At 40.1% G+C, this 20,030-nt stretch overlaps 1 protein-coding gene across 1 annotated transcript in view; it reads left to right on the top strand.

Moving 5' to 3' along the window:
* Window positions 1-20,030, top strand: part of LOC119428799 (sodium-driven chloride bicarbonate exchanger) — a 94,560-nt gene that overhangs the window by 27,673 nt on the left and 46,857 nt on the right. The window contains exon 3 of the mRNA XM_037696478.1: window positions 8,711-8,792. Coding sequence (XP_037552406.1) covers window positions 8,711-8,792 — 82 coding nt within the window. The remainder of the gene's footprint in view (window positions 1-8,710; window positions 8,793-20,030) is intronic.

The raw sequence follows: 20,030 nt of genomic DNA, 5'->3' as shown, positions 1-20,030 counted from the left end.
GACTCTGTGGTCTTGACTACCCAAATCCTTGATAACCATGACCCTTCTATTTCATTTGTAAATTTGACTTTTACTATACTGTTACAGGGTTCTTTTCCAAGTCAACATTTTTTGAATCTGAATGAAAGCCTTTCAAATATTTGTTTGAAACTGGCAAATCCAGACTTCAGATCTTTATAGGAGTAGGCTTTCTCCTCATCCATTGCAATGTAGACCTCCAGCACTTTACAAGATAGTAATTTTTTTCATTCATTCAACCTTTATTTAGACAGGTAAATCCCACTGAGCCTAGAGGACTCATTTACAAGAGAGACCTGATTTCAACAAAGAGTAATGAAAACAATGGACAACAGCGACAATAGACAGCCACGAAAAAGGTATACAGATTATTTTATTTTTTTTACAAATAAGATGGCAAAAAAAGTAACAAAAAACAGCTAGATCATAAGGTGAATGTAGAAAACTAAAAACAGGAACATGTCTGCATTGGTCCTTGCCAGGAGTCCAACAGATTCTTAAAGCCACTTAAAGAGGTCAAGGTCGAGAGCTTTAGATCTTTTTGCAAGATATTCCAAGAAACAGGAGCGGAGTAGGAGAAGGTCCTTTTGCCTAGTTCAGTCCGCACTGAGGGAACACTGCAGGTAATAATGTCCTGAGAGCGCACGCTGTAGCTGCACTCACGCAGACATGTAGGAGGAGATGTATGAAGGCAACAGACCAAGAAGTGATTTAAAGATGAAAATGTACCAGTGAGAGAGTCTGCGTGAAGTTAATGATGTCCAGTTAACCAGTGAATACAGGGTGCAGTGGTGGGTACGATAATCACAGCCAGTTATGAATCTTAGTGCACCATGATAGACAGCATCCAACATCTGCAGGGTTCTTGTAGGAGCGTTTGGGCATTTGAGCGTAGGAACTATTGTCAGGCCTACTCACATTTGGACCTTTTTCATGCCTTGGCAGTGCATTGAAAATGCATTAAATAGTTCTCAATGTCCTCCCCAGCTTGATAAGGAGGCATCTTGGGATTTGAATAATGCCTCCTACCAGATCTTGTACTGCCAGATGTAGTATCTGTAATATCACCCGCTTTTGCCATACAATGAGGGATGCGGCCATCAAGCTGCCCATTGGAACAGCGACAGGTATAAGTAATGTTTTTAATGTATGTTTTCCTGAACTGGATCACCAAGTGTGAACCCTTGTTTTTCCCCCTAACCTGGTGAGGAAGAATACATTACTAACTTTACTGTTAAGTTACAGACTAACTGAGAGGGGGAGGATTGCCGTGTGATGCGGTTCTATGTGGTTGAGCGTGTATGTGGAACTAAAGTGTGAAGGAGTGACGGGGATGCTCCATTGCATGTATATTCAGGAGTTTGATTTTAAAGTGCCATAAAACGTAAAAGAAAAGGACATCATGTTTTGAACAATCATATTCAGCTCAAAGGGAACTTTGCTGCTGCTAAAATTCTATCCCATTGTAACAACAAAAGCCAAAATGTTTAGCGTGTTTGTTAACATAACTACACGTAGAATACTAAACATTCTTTACATGGTATAGGTCTTCTTAGCTTACAATACAGATGTTATTATATTTTTTCATTATTTTTTTTTCATTTACACTTTATTTATACAGGTAGTCTCATTGAGCCACGAGAACTCATTTTCAAGAGAGACCTGTTTAGGGAGCAGATGGGGGGGTTAAGGGCCTTGCTCATGGGCCCAGAGTGGGGCGAATAGGGTAGGGGCAAATGTGGGTGCCCACCTCTCTAACCGCTGTGCCACCACTCCCCCTAGTATAGGGTGGTAACTATTAAGCTTTCCTTGCTCACATCAAATTTAGTACTTTTAATCAGTATAAGATAAAACTCGATGCCAGACTTTATTAATAACATTACTGCCTAATACTCAGACATCTGCATGGGTGCAGACACTCACTTAACATGTTGTGACATTAGGGCATCCCCTTGTCGTCAGTTGGTGACCCAGCCTGAAGGCATTTGCTTCTCTACTCATGTTTGTTGCTCACTCATCCACACTGCTCCTCCCCATCACACCACGTCCTGCAGCTGTACGCAGTGGACAGCTTGTGTCCCTGCATGAACAGTACAGGTTTAGGTGATTGATATTCGCTGCCATAAAAATAAATCAGACCCCTGCATAGGAAAGGCAGAAACATTTCAAGGTGAAGAAACGTGGACATGAAGCATGTTCATGGTGTGTTAAGAGTGTGTGTTCATCCTCCTCCACCCCTCCCATCCTGTCTCCCCTGGAGTCCTTGGTCACGTGCTCTCTGCTCTCATTCTCTCTGAAATCTCCACCGCCATGCGATGGACCGGCAGAGAAGCAGCAACGTTAATTCTCTCCATCATGCAGGGCCCTTCGTCACTGATCCCATGGTCAGGAACAAGGTTTTATCCTCCCCTGTAAAGGCTGGTAGATTAATCTCAACACAGATTGGTGAGCTGGGATGCTGCTCGTTGGGCTGGTCTGGGGTCAGCAACATGAGGCGGAGAAACCGGTGTCTATAAATAGAAGCTGGGACCTGCAGGGAGGAGACTATGGCTCATCTGTCGTACCAAGCAATTGAAGCTTTCTGTGGGACCGAAAGGAGAAGGGTGTAACATCATTCATAGAATTGTTTGTCTCTTTATTTCATGAAAAGGTTTGTTTTGTCGAAGAAAGTAAATAAGATATATCATATTATTGTTATTATTGTTATTTAAAAGAAAACAAAAACTTGGTACAAGTAAGATTGGCGCTGAACAAACCTTTTAGTCTTTCCTACATGGAAACAAATTGAAAGTACAATTGTTAAATGAAAACCCCTTCAAAAAGTAGTCTGCACACATTTGTATGTCTTTATTTCAAGATTAAATAATTATGGTGTTGGTTATTCTGTTTTTTTTTTCTTTTCTGGTTATTCTAAAAGATAATGGATGGATGGATGGATCCATGCCACTTGTGCGGCTCATTCAGGTATAAGACAGACCCCCCCCCCCACACACACACCCGGCCGCCTCCTTTCTTTTTCCGAGGCTATCTGTTACAGTAGAGCAGAGACACATAACAAACAGCCTCTGAAAAAGAAAGAAGGGGGTGAGGGGGTCTGTCCTATACCTGAGTGAGCCACACGAGCGGCACAGATTGTTTATTTAAATATTTAAATAGTCAAATTAATTTGAATTGCTCCCTCCATCTCTTAAGGCTCTCTTCCACCTGCTCCCTACTCTCACTACAGATCAAAATACGGTAGTCCCTCACTTATTGCAGGGGTTACATTCCAGACACCCCTGCAATAGGTGAAAATCTGCATAGTAGGGATGTTATATTTATTTTAATATTTATATATATATTAAGGTTTTATAAACCATTCCCACACTCTTGCAATTTTCTTAATGTACTAAACTCTCTAAACACACTAAAAGAGCACAGTGAAAGAGAGCAGACAGACTGATGCTATAGTTACTGAGCCAATCCCAGGGGCGCACTGGCCATCAGGAATACCGGGACATTTCCCGGTGGCCTGGCCCACTCAGTGATTGCAGAGGGTGACTAAAGACACAGTTTGGGTTGCGCTTGATTATTTTAAATAAACGATCCATGCCACGGGGCAGCACGGTGGCGCAACTGGTAGAACTGCTGCCTCTCAGCTAGCAGGTCCCTGGTTCAAATCCCGCTCCAGGAGCCTTTCTGGGTGGAGTTTGCATGTTCTCTCCGTGCATGCGTGGGTTTTCTCTGGGTACTCCGGTTTCCTCCCACAGACCAAAAACATGCATGTTAGGCTGATTGGTAACTCTAAATTTTCTCTAGGTGTGAGTGAGAGAGTTAATGGTTGTTTGTCTCGTTTGTCTCTATGTGTCCCTGTGATGGACTTGCGACCCGTCCAGGGTGTACCCCGCCCCTCGCACAGTGATTGCTGGACATGGGCACTGGCGACCCCCGTGATCCAAAATGTAAGAAGCGGGTAAAAGATAATGGATGGATGGATGGATCTATGCCACTTGTGCAGCTCATTCAGGTATAAGACAGACCCCCCCCCCCGCCTCCTCCTTTCTTTTTCTGAGGCTGTCTGTCACAGTAGAGCAGAGACACACAACAAACAGCCTCTGAAAAAGAAAGAAGGGGGCGAGGGGGTCTGTCTTATAGCTGAGTGAGCCACACGAGCGGCACAGAATGTTTATTTAAAATATTCAAGTATGACCTGAACCGAGCCTTTAGTCCCCCTCAGAGATCACTGAGCGGGCCAGGCCACCAGAAAATGTCCTGATGCTCCCGATAGTCAGTCTGCTTTTCAACACAATGCTCTGGTTGGTTGCCTTCCATGTCGTGTAGAATCTTGCGTTGAAAACCTGCGAAAGAATGAGTTTGCGAAAGTCGAACCGCAAAGTATCAAAGGACTTCTGTAGTTGTATTTTCATGGTCCAAACTCACCATGGCTCTCTTTGACTCTACTTGTGTCTATATGGTCTCTGTGGTTTTCGGTATAATTTGTGTGTTGCCATGATGTGGGTCGGCCCATCACAGCAAAGCGGCCCCAAACTTATGCTACTTAATTTGTATCCAAGGCAAACACAGCACAGCAATGAGCTGAAATAGTCACAAAACACTCACCATGCTCTGCCACTGTTTCCAAAGTTGGTCTAGCTGATTTGAGGCCATCTTCTCTCCACCAGTTGGAGCTCATAAATTGAGTCCATTTGGTCAACCTCCATCTGAATACTGTCAACTGGTAGCTCTGAGTAAGCAGGCCTTGGAAATTTAAGATTTCCCAGTGATTGCACATCTTATTATTACTGGTTTACTGGTTTATGTTCATTTTATTTGTCTATGCAAAATACACTTGAGAAACTGGACCCTGCTTCAGCTGACCGCCCTTTTCACCTGCTCCTCTACATTTCATTTCTATAAACCTCTGTAAACCATCTTGAAGTGGCAACATTATCTGTATTTTTTATCAACTGTAGTGGTTTTAAGAATGCAGAGGGCTGTATCTGAGAGAACTAGAAGATTTTTCCATCACATTACCATGAACATTGCTGAGGGAGCTCCAGGAAAGTCTGTCCAGAGGGACTTGATGATGATGAAGCCTTAGCTGTGCCTGTATGTGTCCGTACCCTGTTAGCTGTTTGCAATAGCTCCGTTAATGATTCTGTGTACAGTAAGCCTCCTAAGTCAGCACTCTGCATCTGTCCACTCTCCCTTTTGATGCTCCGGCTTGTTTCTCACATGCATGTCCATGTGTGTGCCTTATTGTGTAAGAGAAGGATGTCATGCAGCGTTTTTCTTTTTTTTTTGCCATTAGCATTTTAGCTTACCGCAATAAAGCATTTCCATGTAACTTCTTTTTTTACTTCTATTGTGGTCTCTGTTTTGAGAAGTAGAAAATTGCAACCATTTGTAAATGCTTTTATCTTTTAGAGTTAATTTATCTTAGCTAAGAGAATGAAAGTTCATTAACTCTGCTGACTGTCGAGGAATATAGACAAGGAGCTAATCATCCTTAGCAAACACTAAAATGGCTATAAATTGCTCAGTTTTACAGATATTGAGCTAGAATTTGACGTAATAGTAGCTGTGACTCATCCCCAACCTGTTCTCTGGGAATAACTAACCAATTGTGAGATCTAACTATGCTAATAACTATTGGAATCAACCTTTTTATTGGTTAACAAAATATCTCATGGCCCACTTACAGGAAAGTAATCAATGTATGTACATAAACAATTGATAAACGTTTCAAATCAACCTAGTTCACGATGGCAGCCAGAGCCATGTGACCTCAGAAGATTCAAAATGGCTGTAACTCCACAAACACCGAGCTACAATTTGATGTGAGCATGGCCACCAACACGAACTTTGAGCACTACATGTTGCACAAGATATTTGCTTAAAACCTTAGCATTGACATTTGAAGTCAACTCTGTTTATGAGCAAAATGTCTTATACATCAATGGACAGGTGTCAGTTAAACTCTTAATAATTGAATGCACGCGTACAACTGATTAACTTTTGGAGTCAACCCAGTTCAAGATGGCTGCCACAGCGAATCAACTTTAGCCTTCACAAAAATAGATATACAGTACTTCAGCAAAATTTACACATGTTGAGCAAAACTTTGGTGTGGTAGCGCCTGGCAGTCGTTCACATCACGTGTAACACTTGTTTTACTTTCAAAGATTGACAAAATGACTGCAACCTTTGTCATTTCTCAACCTAAGGTAATCAATAGTTAGCATCTTATCAGCTGTGACACCACTCTTAGAGCACGAAGTATGGAGAATGAGGCAAAAGTCTTAGTCAGGGCTAGGCTAACGGCTAGCCAAATGACTGCATTTAAAAATATATACTTTTCAGGCTTTTAAAACAATTATTTCTCAAACATACAAAAAACTAAGTAGGTTTAGCATATTAAACCTGTATTTTTAGATGACGTTGCTTGTTTAATTTGTTCATTTTCTCAATCAAACAACATCCGTGAATGTTAGTAGAGACTAGATAGATTGTTATATGCCAACAACGCCAAGGCTTCTGAACGTAGCAGTCTGCTTGATTAACATGTAGTAAATCCAAAAGTTTTCTCAGCTCACATTCAGTAGTTTCAACCCCATCGGCGTATACGCACCACAGTCCATGTGTGCTCAGTAACATGGACGTTGTTTGACTGAGAAAATGGCGGGAAACTAAGCAAATGGTGTCATATGCAAATTTAAAGGGTTTAATGCTAGCTAATGTAGCGTTCTTTTACATTAGATTGCCATTTTTTTTAAAACATTGTTTTCTAAGGCTATAGAAATAAAACACAAACACTTGTTTGGCTAGCTATTAGCCTGGACAAAGACTTTCAGCTATCTCCATACTATGTGCTCTATGACTAAGCTAACGTACCAACTATTGATACATCAAAGTTCATACTCGTTAATCCATGAAAAAATCCAGCAACGTTAAGTCAAATCCTCTGGACCGTTTCTTTTTTTTTGTTTGTTTGTTTAAACGTTTCGTCCTTCATCCATAGAACTTCATCAATCCGAGGAGCCACAACAAACTCACTCCCATAAGTGGCTTACTCACATAGTGGACCAACCAGTTTTATGGTGATAAGATGGTTTTTTATGGTGGATTTTTATGATAGTTTATTTTTTAACCTGGATTTTTGAACATGAACTTTGATGTTTTGAACCACTTTGGCTATGGCTGCCTCAGTGGAGTCGACGGGGGAGAGGGCGAACTCCAAAAACCACCATATCACCATAAAACTGGTTGTCCCACTATGAGTAAGCCACTTATGGAACTGAGTTTGCTGTGGCTCCTCGGACTGATGAAGTCCTTTGGATGAACGTTTCAACAAAAAAAGAAACTGTCCACAGGACCTGACTTAACTTTGTTCAAATTTAGATATTTTTTAGGCAGAAAATCACTTTAAAGTTAACTGGACTATTTATTTAACGCTTCACCCGTGCCCATTATTTCTTTGTCCCCAAGCAATGGACCAATTTTTCCATTTTTCTTCAGTATTTTTATTCTAATCCTGTCACGGGGAAACTTTTAAGTGAATGCAGACGTTCTCTGCAGAACTTCAGTGTTTTTGTTAGAACGACTGAGACTGAGATGAAAGAAACTATGCACAAATGATGTTGGAGCTGTGAATATTTTGATAGTGAGGTGACTTGACAGCAACTTCCCTGCGCATGTCAAGAGAACAAAAACCTCGCATGCATGAAAACCGGAGAGAGTCGGAGGAGGAATGGTATTGACGGAGCAAAGGGCTGTAGGAGGCGTCACCATGACAACTTTTTTCCAATTTATTTTGGCATTTATGGCCTGGAGACGTTGGCATGCCCCTCTCTGATTAGCAAGGTTTTTGATTACTTGTTAAGAACAACTGATTAAGACTTTGCCTATTCATAAATTACTAATTTGTCTGTATCATTGCCTAATTAATTACAAAATTACAAATGATTTGCCTCAGGTTTCAGTGTAGTACTTTTTATCCTACTATAATTTTTACTACTGCTTAAATTCAGTTGATTGCTGACATTTCCAATCAACATTTATGAAAATACACAAAAAACACTGATATTTCTCAAAGAGGAGGGTGGGGGTTTTAACGGAGTATTTGAATACACCATAAATATCAAGCCATTATTTTTATTGTATATTAAATGGCACAGTAAGTACTGAAAGGCAGAGCTGTTCTCTGTTTTCAAGGTCACGGCTATTTTTAGCACGGAAACCCAGAAAAAGGAGCGCGCTACATCCGTTAGCACCGGTCCTCATCTCTGCCACGCCACGCATCGAGCGTGTGCTGTGGCTCCGAGCCGTTCGACTCAACACAACTGGGGGTGGGGGGGACTTTAAATAATGAGCTTTTATTTTTATTTTACCAATATAGCAATTGGTCGACCCTTGTTGCCATGGTTACAGCCTTTGGAAGTTTGCCTAATAGTGCTGAGTCTTTCTGTGTGTATGAGGGACAAATCACTTGTCTTGGCAGATTGTGGGGTTGAGGGAGGCAACGTGTGTATGTGTGTGTGGTTGTGGAGTAAAAAACATGCAGGATAGTAGCCCTCATGGACCAGGGTTGGCCACCCCTGCTTTAGGCACTCATCCGAACACTATTAGCGTGAGTGCTGCACATTTAAAAGGTTTTTGAGGCGCGGTTGTTTTTATTTGCTGAATAATACCTGTTTGTTTGTGTCTCCTGCAGAGGACCGATGAGGAGGCGGTGGTGGACCGCGGGGGCACACGCTCCATGCTCAACACCAACTTTGAGAAGGAAGAACTTGAAGGTAACCCCATGAAGTGACATTTACCATTAGAAAATCTCCTAAGGTTGTATTTTACCGGGCTGCAACTGTTTGGAGATTAGTTAGTGACTCTAAATTATAAGAAAATACGTGAACTGTTGTTTAATGTCTCACTGTTCACAACCAAGAGGCAACCAAACTGTGTGGCAATGTTTTAGGACAAGTACAGTAGTCCCTCATTTATCGCGGGGGCTACGTTCCAGACATAGGTGAAAATCTGCAAAATAGGGAAGTTATATTTATTTTAGTATTTATATATATTTTAAGGCTTTATAAACCCTTCCCACACTCTTGCAATGTTCTTAACAATGTTCTAAACCAGAGGTCTGCAACCGTTACAATCAAAAGAGCCATTTTTCACCTTTGTTCACTACATTAAACGTGTCCAGAGCTGCAACAACCTGCTACAACTGCGGTCATCAACTGGTGGTCCGTGGCCCACTTTAGGTTTGCTGGAGGGGGCTTTTGTGGCCAGTAAGGGTGACATTGGAAAGCAAAATATATTTAATGATTTTTAACATTTATTAACGAAAAAGACCAGATTCTTGTAAAGGGGGGGACATTTTCAGTTTTAACCATCTGTTTTTAATTAAAAAAATCTATAAACTATGCAGACAGTTCTTCATATAAAGAAATAAAGCATCAAGTTAAATTATGTTTTACTTCTTATACTTGCTCCAGTGTTCACATATTGGCAAAAGAAATGGCATCAAATCTGTTTGAACCAATCCTTTTTTGTTACTTGTATAACCAATAAATTTCAGTTTTGTGCCAGTTTTGGTCAAAGCTTGAAAGAGCCACTAAAGAGGGACCAAAGAGCTGCATGAGGCTCCAGAGTTGCAGGTTGCAGATCCTGTTCTGCTCTAAAAGAGCACAGCGAAAGAGAGCAGACAGACTGATGCTACAGTTATTGAGCCAATCATCTTCCGGGATTGAGCGTGGACTGGCCATCGGGAGCACCGGGACATTTCCCGGTGGCCTGGCCCGCTCAGTGATCGCCGAGGGCCTGGACCAAAGGCTTGGTTTGGGTCACGCTTGATTATTTTAAATAAACAATCCATGCCGCTCACTCAGGTATCCGTCTCACTGAAGCTCCCTGAGCTGTAGCGGTGTGGGAAGACAAACCCCACCCCCTCCTTTCTTTTTCTGAGGCTGTCTGTCATAGCAGCACCGGCTCCCGATGGCCAGACCGCCCCTCGGCACAATGCTCTGGTTGGTCGCCTTCCATCAGTCATGTTGTGTACAATCTTACGTTGACAACCCGCAAAACAGTGAGTCCGCGAAAGTCGATTTGTCTCTGATTTTTTTCTGTATAAGGAGAGCTCCCTTGTAGGTCTCAAAACGTAGCTCTAGTTTTATATAAAGTTAAAGAGGATCCACCACTACTTTTCGACCATTTCAAGAAAAATATTGTTGCATAACTTTTTTTTAACATGTTATCTTTAACAACAAGACTGCACACCTCTGTGACTTTCACAGTAAGTTGAGAACCCCACAAGAACATCTAGAGCAGGGCTGTTAAATCTTGATCCTCAAGGACTATACTTCATGTTGTACCTGTTTTTCTGCTCCAACTCACCTGATTCAACAGTTAAATTACCTCTATGTTCTGCAGAAGCCTATTAATTACCTATTAGTTCAAATTAGTTGTGTCAGAGCAGAGAAACCTCTAAAACATACAGGGTATAGTGGCCCTTAAGGACTAGGATTGGACATTGTAGATCTAGAGACTCCTCATAAATGCCATATAGTCACCTCCCATTTAGATACCACCTTTGGGGAACACGTTTTCTACATTTTAATTTGAAGAGCTGGAACTAATCAGTGTTTCTGCATGTTCCAAATACATCCCCCAAAAATCAAATGCTACCAACTTAAATTGGCTGTAAACATTTGACTTTCTTCCCATACGCAGGAAACAGAGATGCAACTGAAGCAGGATTGGTTCTCCCATCAGTGTCTGATGAATCTGGTTGCTAGGTAACAACAGGCCTCAGCAGGCAGAAATGAAACGTCACTCTTTGATTCTGACATTCTGTCAGAAAATACTTTCATCTCAAGGACCCTTATACCCAGGTTGCTGGTTTCTGTAACAAATATCTCTCAGCCTGCTCTGCTCTGAGGCTCAGATTGCATCAAGAGAAGTCATTGAAAGTTATCTCGCACCAAACCACAACAATACAGTTGATTTATGGCAGATTTGAGTCCCAATTATCTCTGCATACAGGCTTATGCAACCCCTGGCACAAAGTATAGATTCACCACTCTTGTAGGATGTTGTAACAACTGGTTAAACTTGTACACAAAAACCATATTTTACAGCCTATAAGTCGCACCTTTTGCCTAATTTGCATACCCTGTGACTTATAGATCGAAGTAACTTATTTATGGATTTTTTTTCCACATATTTATAAACCAATCTTTGGCTAAGATCTGACCGTTTTCATTCAGTCTGACTGAAAATATTGAACACTACCATTTTCAGCTGCTAGATGGCACTCGAGTAGTATGGCATGCCATTGTGTCATGTAATAGGTAAAAGTGGCTATGACAAAATCGGCTTGCCATAGCCTGCCACCTTTGTCCAGCTCGCCTGGAGCAACAGTCAAATCAGCTTCATTTCGCTGCGCCGCCTCGGTGAAATGCAGCTAATTTGACCATTGAAGTGCATTTAATAAGTAAAAGTTCAACTGACACTTTTACTATAATGTCGAACAAACAAATAATTGTTTTAGGTGCTTATCTTGTTAAATTTCAAAGAAATGTGCAGCGTTCCTCCTTCATGATTTCCTCCCTCTGCGCACTCCCGAAGCACCGAGGCATCAAATAATTTTGAAATGCAGCAAATTTGACCACAAAGTGCATTTATTAAGGAACATTTAAACTGAGATGCACCTTTACTATAATTTTGAGCAAACAAATAATTGTTTTTAAGTCTTAATCTTGTTAAATTCTTGTTAAAGTTCTCCCGTGCACGCTCCCGCCATTTGGCAGCCAATCGATTTTTGGCACAACACCGGCCCACATTTCTGGGTGCGGTGACGTGTAACAAACACGACGCGTCAATGGTGACGCCTAATAGATGTGACTTGTACAGTGAATTGACTTATTTATGGATTTTTCCAAATTATTAGGCATTTTTGGACTGATGCGACTTATAAGCCGGTGCGACTTATAGGCCGGAAAATACGGTAAGTCACAAACCTACCACAAAACTATCATTTTTTTAAATCTTCTGGTATTAAGAAACAATAAAAAGGGAAGAAACGTAACCGTTGTAGTCAGTCACGATTGACTTTTTAGATCGAGTAGGAGAAAAGTATGGAATCACTCTGCAATTTGCAGTTTTAAAACAAACACTGGCATCAGAACAAAGCTGTTAATTAGTCTTTAGTTAAAGAGTGCTCATACCTGTGGGGCAGCTGTGGCTGAGTGGTTAGAGCAGGTGTCCTCCATTGGGATAGTTGGGGGGTTGATTCCACCAGCATTCACATATTGAACTGTCCTAGGGCAAGTCAGTGAACCCTTCACTGCCTCCGATGTGTGTCCCATTGGTGTATGGATGTGATCTAAAGCATTGATTATTCCCTACAGATTCAGATTAACTTCGTAGAGATCTAGTAGAGTGCTGTATGAATGTATGTGTGGAGGTAAATGAGGGCACGGCTTGAAAAACACTTTGAGTATCTTGATTTGATAGAAAGCCGCTATACAAGTACAGTCCACTTACCATCCATTTACCTTGGAGATGTTGAAGACATTGGTGGTTCCCACTTAGCTGCGTCTAAAATCTGTACCAAGATCAAACTCAATGGGAAAGTTGTAAAAGGGAAGCTACTGATCGACAAAGGAAGGCATCGAAAGCATCAAGATAGAAAACAGGAAATACACAACAAAACTGATGAGAAGCAAGTGGGCGGAAACTGGAGTCAATGTCTGTGATCGAACTGTAAGAAATCATCTCAGAGAAATGGGATTTTCATACAGAAAGTCAAACGAAAGACATTTTTAACGCCCAAATTGAAATTTATGAACAAAACTTGTACATTTCCACATTCTAAAGATATGGGGTGGATTTCAGTCATTATATATCTTCAATACGTGTCAAAGTCTACGTTGACATTTTAGACACTTGTCTACCTCCATCAGTTGAAACGGTGCTTATCCTGTGACAAGATGCATCATCATCATGAGACATGAAGTCATCACCAGTGGACGTGAAAAGGTTCCCTGGAGAAAGACGAATAACGTCAACGGCGTGGCCTGCAAACTGTCCGGATCTCAATCCAGTTGAAAAGCTTTGATGGAAATTGAAGAAAATGGTCAATGATGAGGTTCCAACTTACAAAACTGGTCTGGGAACAGCACTAAGAGACAGCTGGAGGCAGATTGATGAAGAGTACTCTTCGTCATTAGTTAGGTTCACGTCTCAGATTTCAAGCTACCTGAAAATCCAGAGGTGGTAACAAGGTACTATGTTTTTCTCATCATTCCATATTTTTTCCTCTACTGGATCTAAAAAAAGCAACTGTGACTGCAGCAATTATATATTTTTCTTCTTTTATTGTTCCTTCATGCCGGAATTTAGAGAAAATTAGTTTTGTGGCATGTCTTGATTTTATTTCTTTATGCCAAACCAAAATATTAAAAGAACGCCCTCTAAGAGTGTGATTCCCTAAATTTGGGGCAGTAGGTGTTGTTTATATAGTATGTAGGCTCTACAGTCTCTACATCAATGCGATTAAGTCTAGTCCCATGACACTACAGTAAGTTAATTTAATAAATATGTTATGTTTTATAAGTATATTTACATAAAGTCCCAGCTTTTTGGCTATTGGGGCAAAAAAAGATTTTAGTAGCTGAGAGGCAGTGGATGTTGCATTTCTTTTTAAAAGAAACTACCATAGTTTCATTGTTATACCGTTGGCTTATCATAATTTGTGGTTAAAGTCTATTTAAAGTCTGGAAACATATTGATTAGATATTTCATCCATCCGTTATCTTTACCCGCTTCTTCCTTTTTGGCACGGGGTTCACTGGTGCCCATATCCAGCAGTCACCGTGCAAGAGGTGGGGGACACCCTGGACAGCAGTGGTGTAGTCTACGCGGTACTGGGGTATACGTAGTATACCCACTAGAAAAGCTTAAGAATTTCAGTATACCCACTTAAAAGTGCCCATTGATGCATGACATATCATTAGGCACGTGTCATTGATACGCTAAACGGCAGTTAAACGCTTCCGTAACAATCTATCTGCATGCAACGCTTGTTTATTACATTTGCTTATCCAGTGAATTATTGTATAATTCTGTACTTACTACTTAAGACTTGAACGTGTTTTGCTTTGATACCGTTTTATAAATCATACAACATGTTTTTAATACAAAGCCAACTGTTGTACAAAGTTTGTTGTACATTTATTCAAATATAAGCATCAGAGAAATTTGGAAATGTTCAATATGTTTAAAAATCAAAATAAATTGACAGTTACATTGTACTAACTGGTGTGCTTTGGCTTCTAAGCACAGTATACACACTACAAAAATGTAGATGACACCACTGCTGGACAGGTCTCCAGTCCATCACAGGGACACTTAGAAACAAACGAGACAAACAACCATTCACTCTCTCTCTCTCACCTAGGGTCAATTTAGAGTTACCAATCAAACTAACATGCATGTTTTTGGTTTGTGGGAGAAAACCGGAGTACAAAAAGAAAACCCACGTATGCGCAGAGAGACCATGCAAACTGCACCCAGAAAGGTCCCGGATCAGGATTTGAACCGGCGACCTTCTCGCTGAGAGGCAACAGCTCTACCAACTGAGACACCATGCTGCCCTATTAGATATTTCATTGAAGTTAAATTACCACTAACATTGTTTTTATTTGAAAAGGTTTCTCAGAAACCCAACAATTTTTCAGTCAGGTCATCCGGACAGTTTCTTTTTTTTTTTTTTTTTCTTTGCGCTGAAACGTTTCACCTCAGAAACCCATTGAAATCATATACGGGACATACAAAATACAATTTATTTGTATTGTTTAGGAGGGGATTGCACAACCTCAACAGCCAATCACAGAGCAGTAAAGTACCCTGTGACATCACAATCTGCTGTGTGAATTAAATCTGTGCTGGACAAGAAGCTGCTGAGACACGGAAATGGAGAAAAGAACAACAAAGAAAAAAAAAACACATGAAATTACATCAGCAGTTCTTCAAGCCTGGAGGACAGGAGCTATTTTTACGAACCCCCCCACTTCTGAGCCGTGACTCATCAACCTAAAAGCTCTCTTGATGTTTGCCTCTGCTGTATCATTAACACCCGCTGCAGAGGGAGAAGTGTGTTCGTTTGTATGTACCGTTAGCAAAATATGTAACGAATTACTGAATGAAGTTAAGTGGAACTTTAAGAACGTAACCATTGCGTGTACAGTACCTCCAACTGATTAACTCTTGGAGTCAAATTGAGTCAAGATGGCTGCCACAGCTAATCAGCTTTTACTTACACATGACTGTGCCTCAGTGAATTTTACAGTTAGCTAAAATCATATACGCGTGATACGCTGAAATATGTTATAAGTATATAAAACAGTTTACTGGAACTCCTCTGACTGATGAAGCCCTCCGGATAGAGGGCGAAACAGCTCTATAAAAAAGAAACTGTCCAGATGACCCAATTCAGAATTATTGGATATGTTCATTAATAAACCATGTTTTTCTCATTGAAATAAACAAACTTTTCAATATTAGCTTTTAGCTACTATGCTGGTCTTAGCCTGTAAGTACTGTTTTGCAAAATTTAGCTTTTAGCTAAAATAATTAGAACAGTAGCTATCAACTACTATTTTGATAAAGTAATCCTTTAGCTGCTGTTTTACTAGTTTTAGCTTTTAGGACTTTTTTTTGGCTGGTCTGAACTTTTAGCTACATTTTTGTTAGTTTTTTTTTCTTTAGGTGTTTCTTTGTTTGCTTTTATCAACTTTTTGCTGGTTTTAACATTTAACTTCACACTGTATTGGTAATTTTGATATCTAGCTATTTTTTTGATTGGTCTGTTTAGATCAATTTAAGCATCGACTCTTGTTTTGTTGGTTTTAGCTTGAAGTTACTTAGCTAACTATTAGTCTAATTTTGGCTCCTCCCCTCTCTTTTATCTTCTCTTTTTTTATTTTCTAGCTCTTTGTTAATATTTTGCTGGTTTTAGCTTTTAGCAAATTATCTGACCTTTCACATTTAGCTACTATTTGGTTAGTTTTAGGTTTCCACTACTATTTTACTAATTTTAGCATTTAGCTATTGTTTTGCTAGCTTGAGCTTTAGCTCAGTTTTAGCTCCTTCAACAAGTTTCAGCAGTTCAGCTGGTTTTGGTTGTAGTTTTTGACAGCTGAAATGTAGCTGATGTTACAGGGTTTACTGTAGTCAGTGTTTCTTCGGCTCCTCACGTTAATAATTCAGTTGATGCTGAAAGCAGTTTGTCCTTGATGGATCCAACGTAGGAAGACCTTCAACAAAACGATTCTGTCCAACCTCCAGATACAAGCTGACATCTAGGTGTTTCTGGACAAAGATCTTACTGAATCTCCGTTTGTGGGTCCTGGAGGAGGGCAGGGCCAGGGAGGTCCAATTCTCTGATGAGATGAGACACGAGCTGAAAGGAGAGGAAAACAAAATCAGTTTCTTCTAACATATAATTCATATCACGATATGTATTGTGAAGGGTGGCGATAACAATATATATCACGATATGTTTTTGGTATAAAACTTGCAATAGGAATGAAAAAACACACAGGATGTCCTTTTGCCATTATTTATTTTGAAAACGGCTATACCACAAAAATAATCTCAATTAAGAAAATTCCACTACTTGGTCCAGAGAGTCTTAAAATAATAAACAAATCAAGTATTAGGCTTCTTTCTTGTAGTGCAAAACAATGCAAAAGATATCAAATATGTTGTTAACTCTTAACATTTTCCAGTATTCTCACTTAAGAAATGAACAGCAACAGAGCAGCATTTTACACTGAAAACACTTCACCCTCCAACCCTCTAGTGGGCATCCTTCCGCTTTAAGGAGAGCTGACACAAAATGGCGACCAGTTTCCTTTGTGGCTTTGACCAGAGGGTCTCGAAGTAAAATCACACAACACAGCGTTCTTTTCACTGATCTGAAAGCAGGTTTCCCTAAAGCTGACCAACGCTTACTTTAACTTTCGACGGAAAAATAAAACATTTGACGGAATACAGCATTTTGTGCATGCATCTGAATAAGAGTACGGCAAGCCGGCCCTAGTTAGTTTGTAGTTTCACTACTTAGCTCTCGAAGAAAAGACTTTAACACCACTTACGCACAGTTTTCAACTAAAAACAAGTAACGATTAAATCTGACAACTCTGATTTTACATCAGACACAGCATTACTGCAGTTAGCCGGTAGAAGACAGATCACTATCGTAGGCTAAATGTTTATTGTTTCTACCGTGTACCGTATATATCACGCATTCCTACTTTGGCGACAACCTGATTTGACACTAAAGACCTCATGTGAGTTCCTTTTAAGATGTGTTAGCCTTTAGAGCACATCTTGGCAACATATGGCCTGAGGCCCGAAAGTGGCCCTTGGACCATTTCCAAATGGCCCACTTTATCCCTAAATGAAAAAAAAAACAAAAACTTAAAATAAGCTGATGGATTTATTTTATCAATTAATCTTTAGGAAGTTGAAATTAAACTTCCATGGCAGCTCCATCTATACCAGGGGTCTGCAACCTTTATGATCCAAAGAGCCATTTCTGCCCCTTTGTTCACTAAATTAAACGTGTCCGGAGCCACAATACCTGCTACAACTGGGATTCTTAACTGGTGGCCCACGAACCACTTTAAGTTTGTTGGAGGGCACTTTTCTGAACAGCAGGGGTGATTTTATAAAACTAAAAATATCTAATGGAGGGGCCAAAGAGCCACGTGTGGCTCCAGAGCCGCAGGTTGCAGACCCATGATCTATACAGAAACAGATGTTTCTTGAAACAGATTGAACCTTAAATAATATAAAAAGCAAACCTATAACATTTTATGCACATTTTAAGGTAACCAGTTATTTGTCACGAGAGCCACTTTACAGAAAGCACATATTTTGCACACCTGGGTAAAAACATTAAGGACGATGAACCAGCAAATCTGATTATTTATCTGTTTGCTAGGAAAGACCTCTACTTTTTGAGTATCTGAGCATTTTTGTACAAGTATGGTAGGTGTTTATAATTTATTCACCTAAAATACTAAAGGGACTCCCTCTGAAATCTGACCCAGAATTTACTACCAAGAAGAAGGTGTGCAAAGATCTGGGTCAGGTAAACTCCTCTTCTTCTTTTTGTAAAGCTGAGCATGCAGGTGTCCTGCGCACAAAGTCCATTTAAATATTAGAAACTCTGTGCTCCTGTTAGCTGAATTCTACCACTTGGACAACACAAAAGGTAAACCTTTTTCAATTATTTCTCCACTTTAAAAGTGAAGAGGGAAAAATCAATCAGAGGAAATAATCTGGCCTTTTCAGTTATCTAAATTTAATAACAACGCATGGCATATTTCACTTTGGGATAAATTATAATAAAACTAAACCAAAATTCAGAAGGAGAGCAGAAAAACTAAGTTCACACCATTGTTCAGAATAATAACAGCAAATGGTTTTCAAACACGTTCTAAAATACCATACCATACCATACATCATACCATACCATACCATACCACACCACACCACACCACACCACACCATACCATACCATACATCATACCATACCATACCATACATCATACCATACCATACATCACACCATACCATACCACACCATACCATACCATACATCATACCATACCATACCATACATCATACCATACATCATACCATACCATACATCATACCATACCATAACATACCATACATCATACCATACCATACCATACATCATACATACCATACCACACCATACCATACCATACATCATACCATACATCATACCATACCATACCACACCATACCATACATCATACCATACATAATACCATACCACACCATACCATACCATACATCATACCATACCATACATACCACACCATATCACACCATACCACACCATACCATACCATACCATACCACACCACTTTATTTATAAAGCACATAAAAACAGCAACAAGGCCAGGCAAAGTGCTTTACAGAAAAACAAGCAAAGGACACAGGATAAAATACATAGATCTAAATAGGTAAAGATAAGAAATAAATGACTAACATTATAGAATACAGACAAGTTAAAATCAACTCACACGGTGTCAAAAGTCAGGGAATAAAAATTAGTTTTTAAACAAGACTTAAAAACAGTGAGAGAGGGAACCTGTCTGACATGCAGTGGTAACTCATTCCACAGTTTTGGACCTTCAACAGAGAAGTCTCTGTCACCTCTGAGCTTAAAACAAGTGCCTGGAACCAGTAAAAGCATCTGGTCTGCTGACCTCAGAGAGTGCTGTGGGACATATGGCTGCAGCAGATCAGCAAGATAGGAGGGGGCAGAACTGTTCAAAGATTTATAAACATCCAAAAGGATTTTAAAGTTAATTCCAAAGTGAACTGGGAGCCAGTGAAGGGAGGCCAGAACTGGAGTAATGTGCTCTCTTTTGCCTGTACCAGTTAAAAATCGGGCTGCAGCATTTTGAACCAGTTGTAAACATACAAACTGCAAACGTTTGCAACGTTCTTCAAAGCTTTGATGTAAACATCATCTGTATGGTCTCATTATTCTTAAGCCCACTCTTCTTTACAACATCTGAGGTTATTGAGATTTTCCGATGTTGGCTTTTGCAACTCTCTCTTGAGATTCAACATTGTTTGACTCAATCGGCGCTTTTGGACCATAGGGAACACGTCACAGTGCTTGTAAATATGTGGATGTACTCGCTGTTTTTATTGTCAAACAGCCAGTACTGTAGTTGTTTGTTGACCATACAACTACATTTATCGGATCTTTGCCCTTTCTACTTCAGAGTATGAGATTTCCTGACTCAAAAGGGTCACATGAAGCGATGTGTCCTGATTCATGCTCAATAATCCTGGTAGAAAATCCAACAAAGTTGAATCAGGTCCTCTGGACTTTTTTTCTTTGTTGTTGAAGCATTTCGTCTTTTACCCAAAAACGATGTGATTAGTTCATACATAAACATACATTGATTGGTTGA

The sequence above is a fragment of the Nematolebias whitei genome, chromosome 23, assembly GCF_014905685.2.
Source record: "Nematolebias whitei isolate Nwh7 chromosome 23, NemWhi1, whole genome shotgun sequence".
NCBI classification, from domain to species: Eukaryota; Metazoa; Chordata; class Actinopteri; order Cyprinodontiformes; family Rivulidae; genus Nematolebias; species Nematolebias whitei.
The sequence above is the reverse complement of the archived record's forward strand: the minus strand, read 5'-3'. Positions and strand labels throughout refer to the sequence as shown.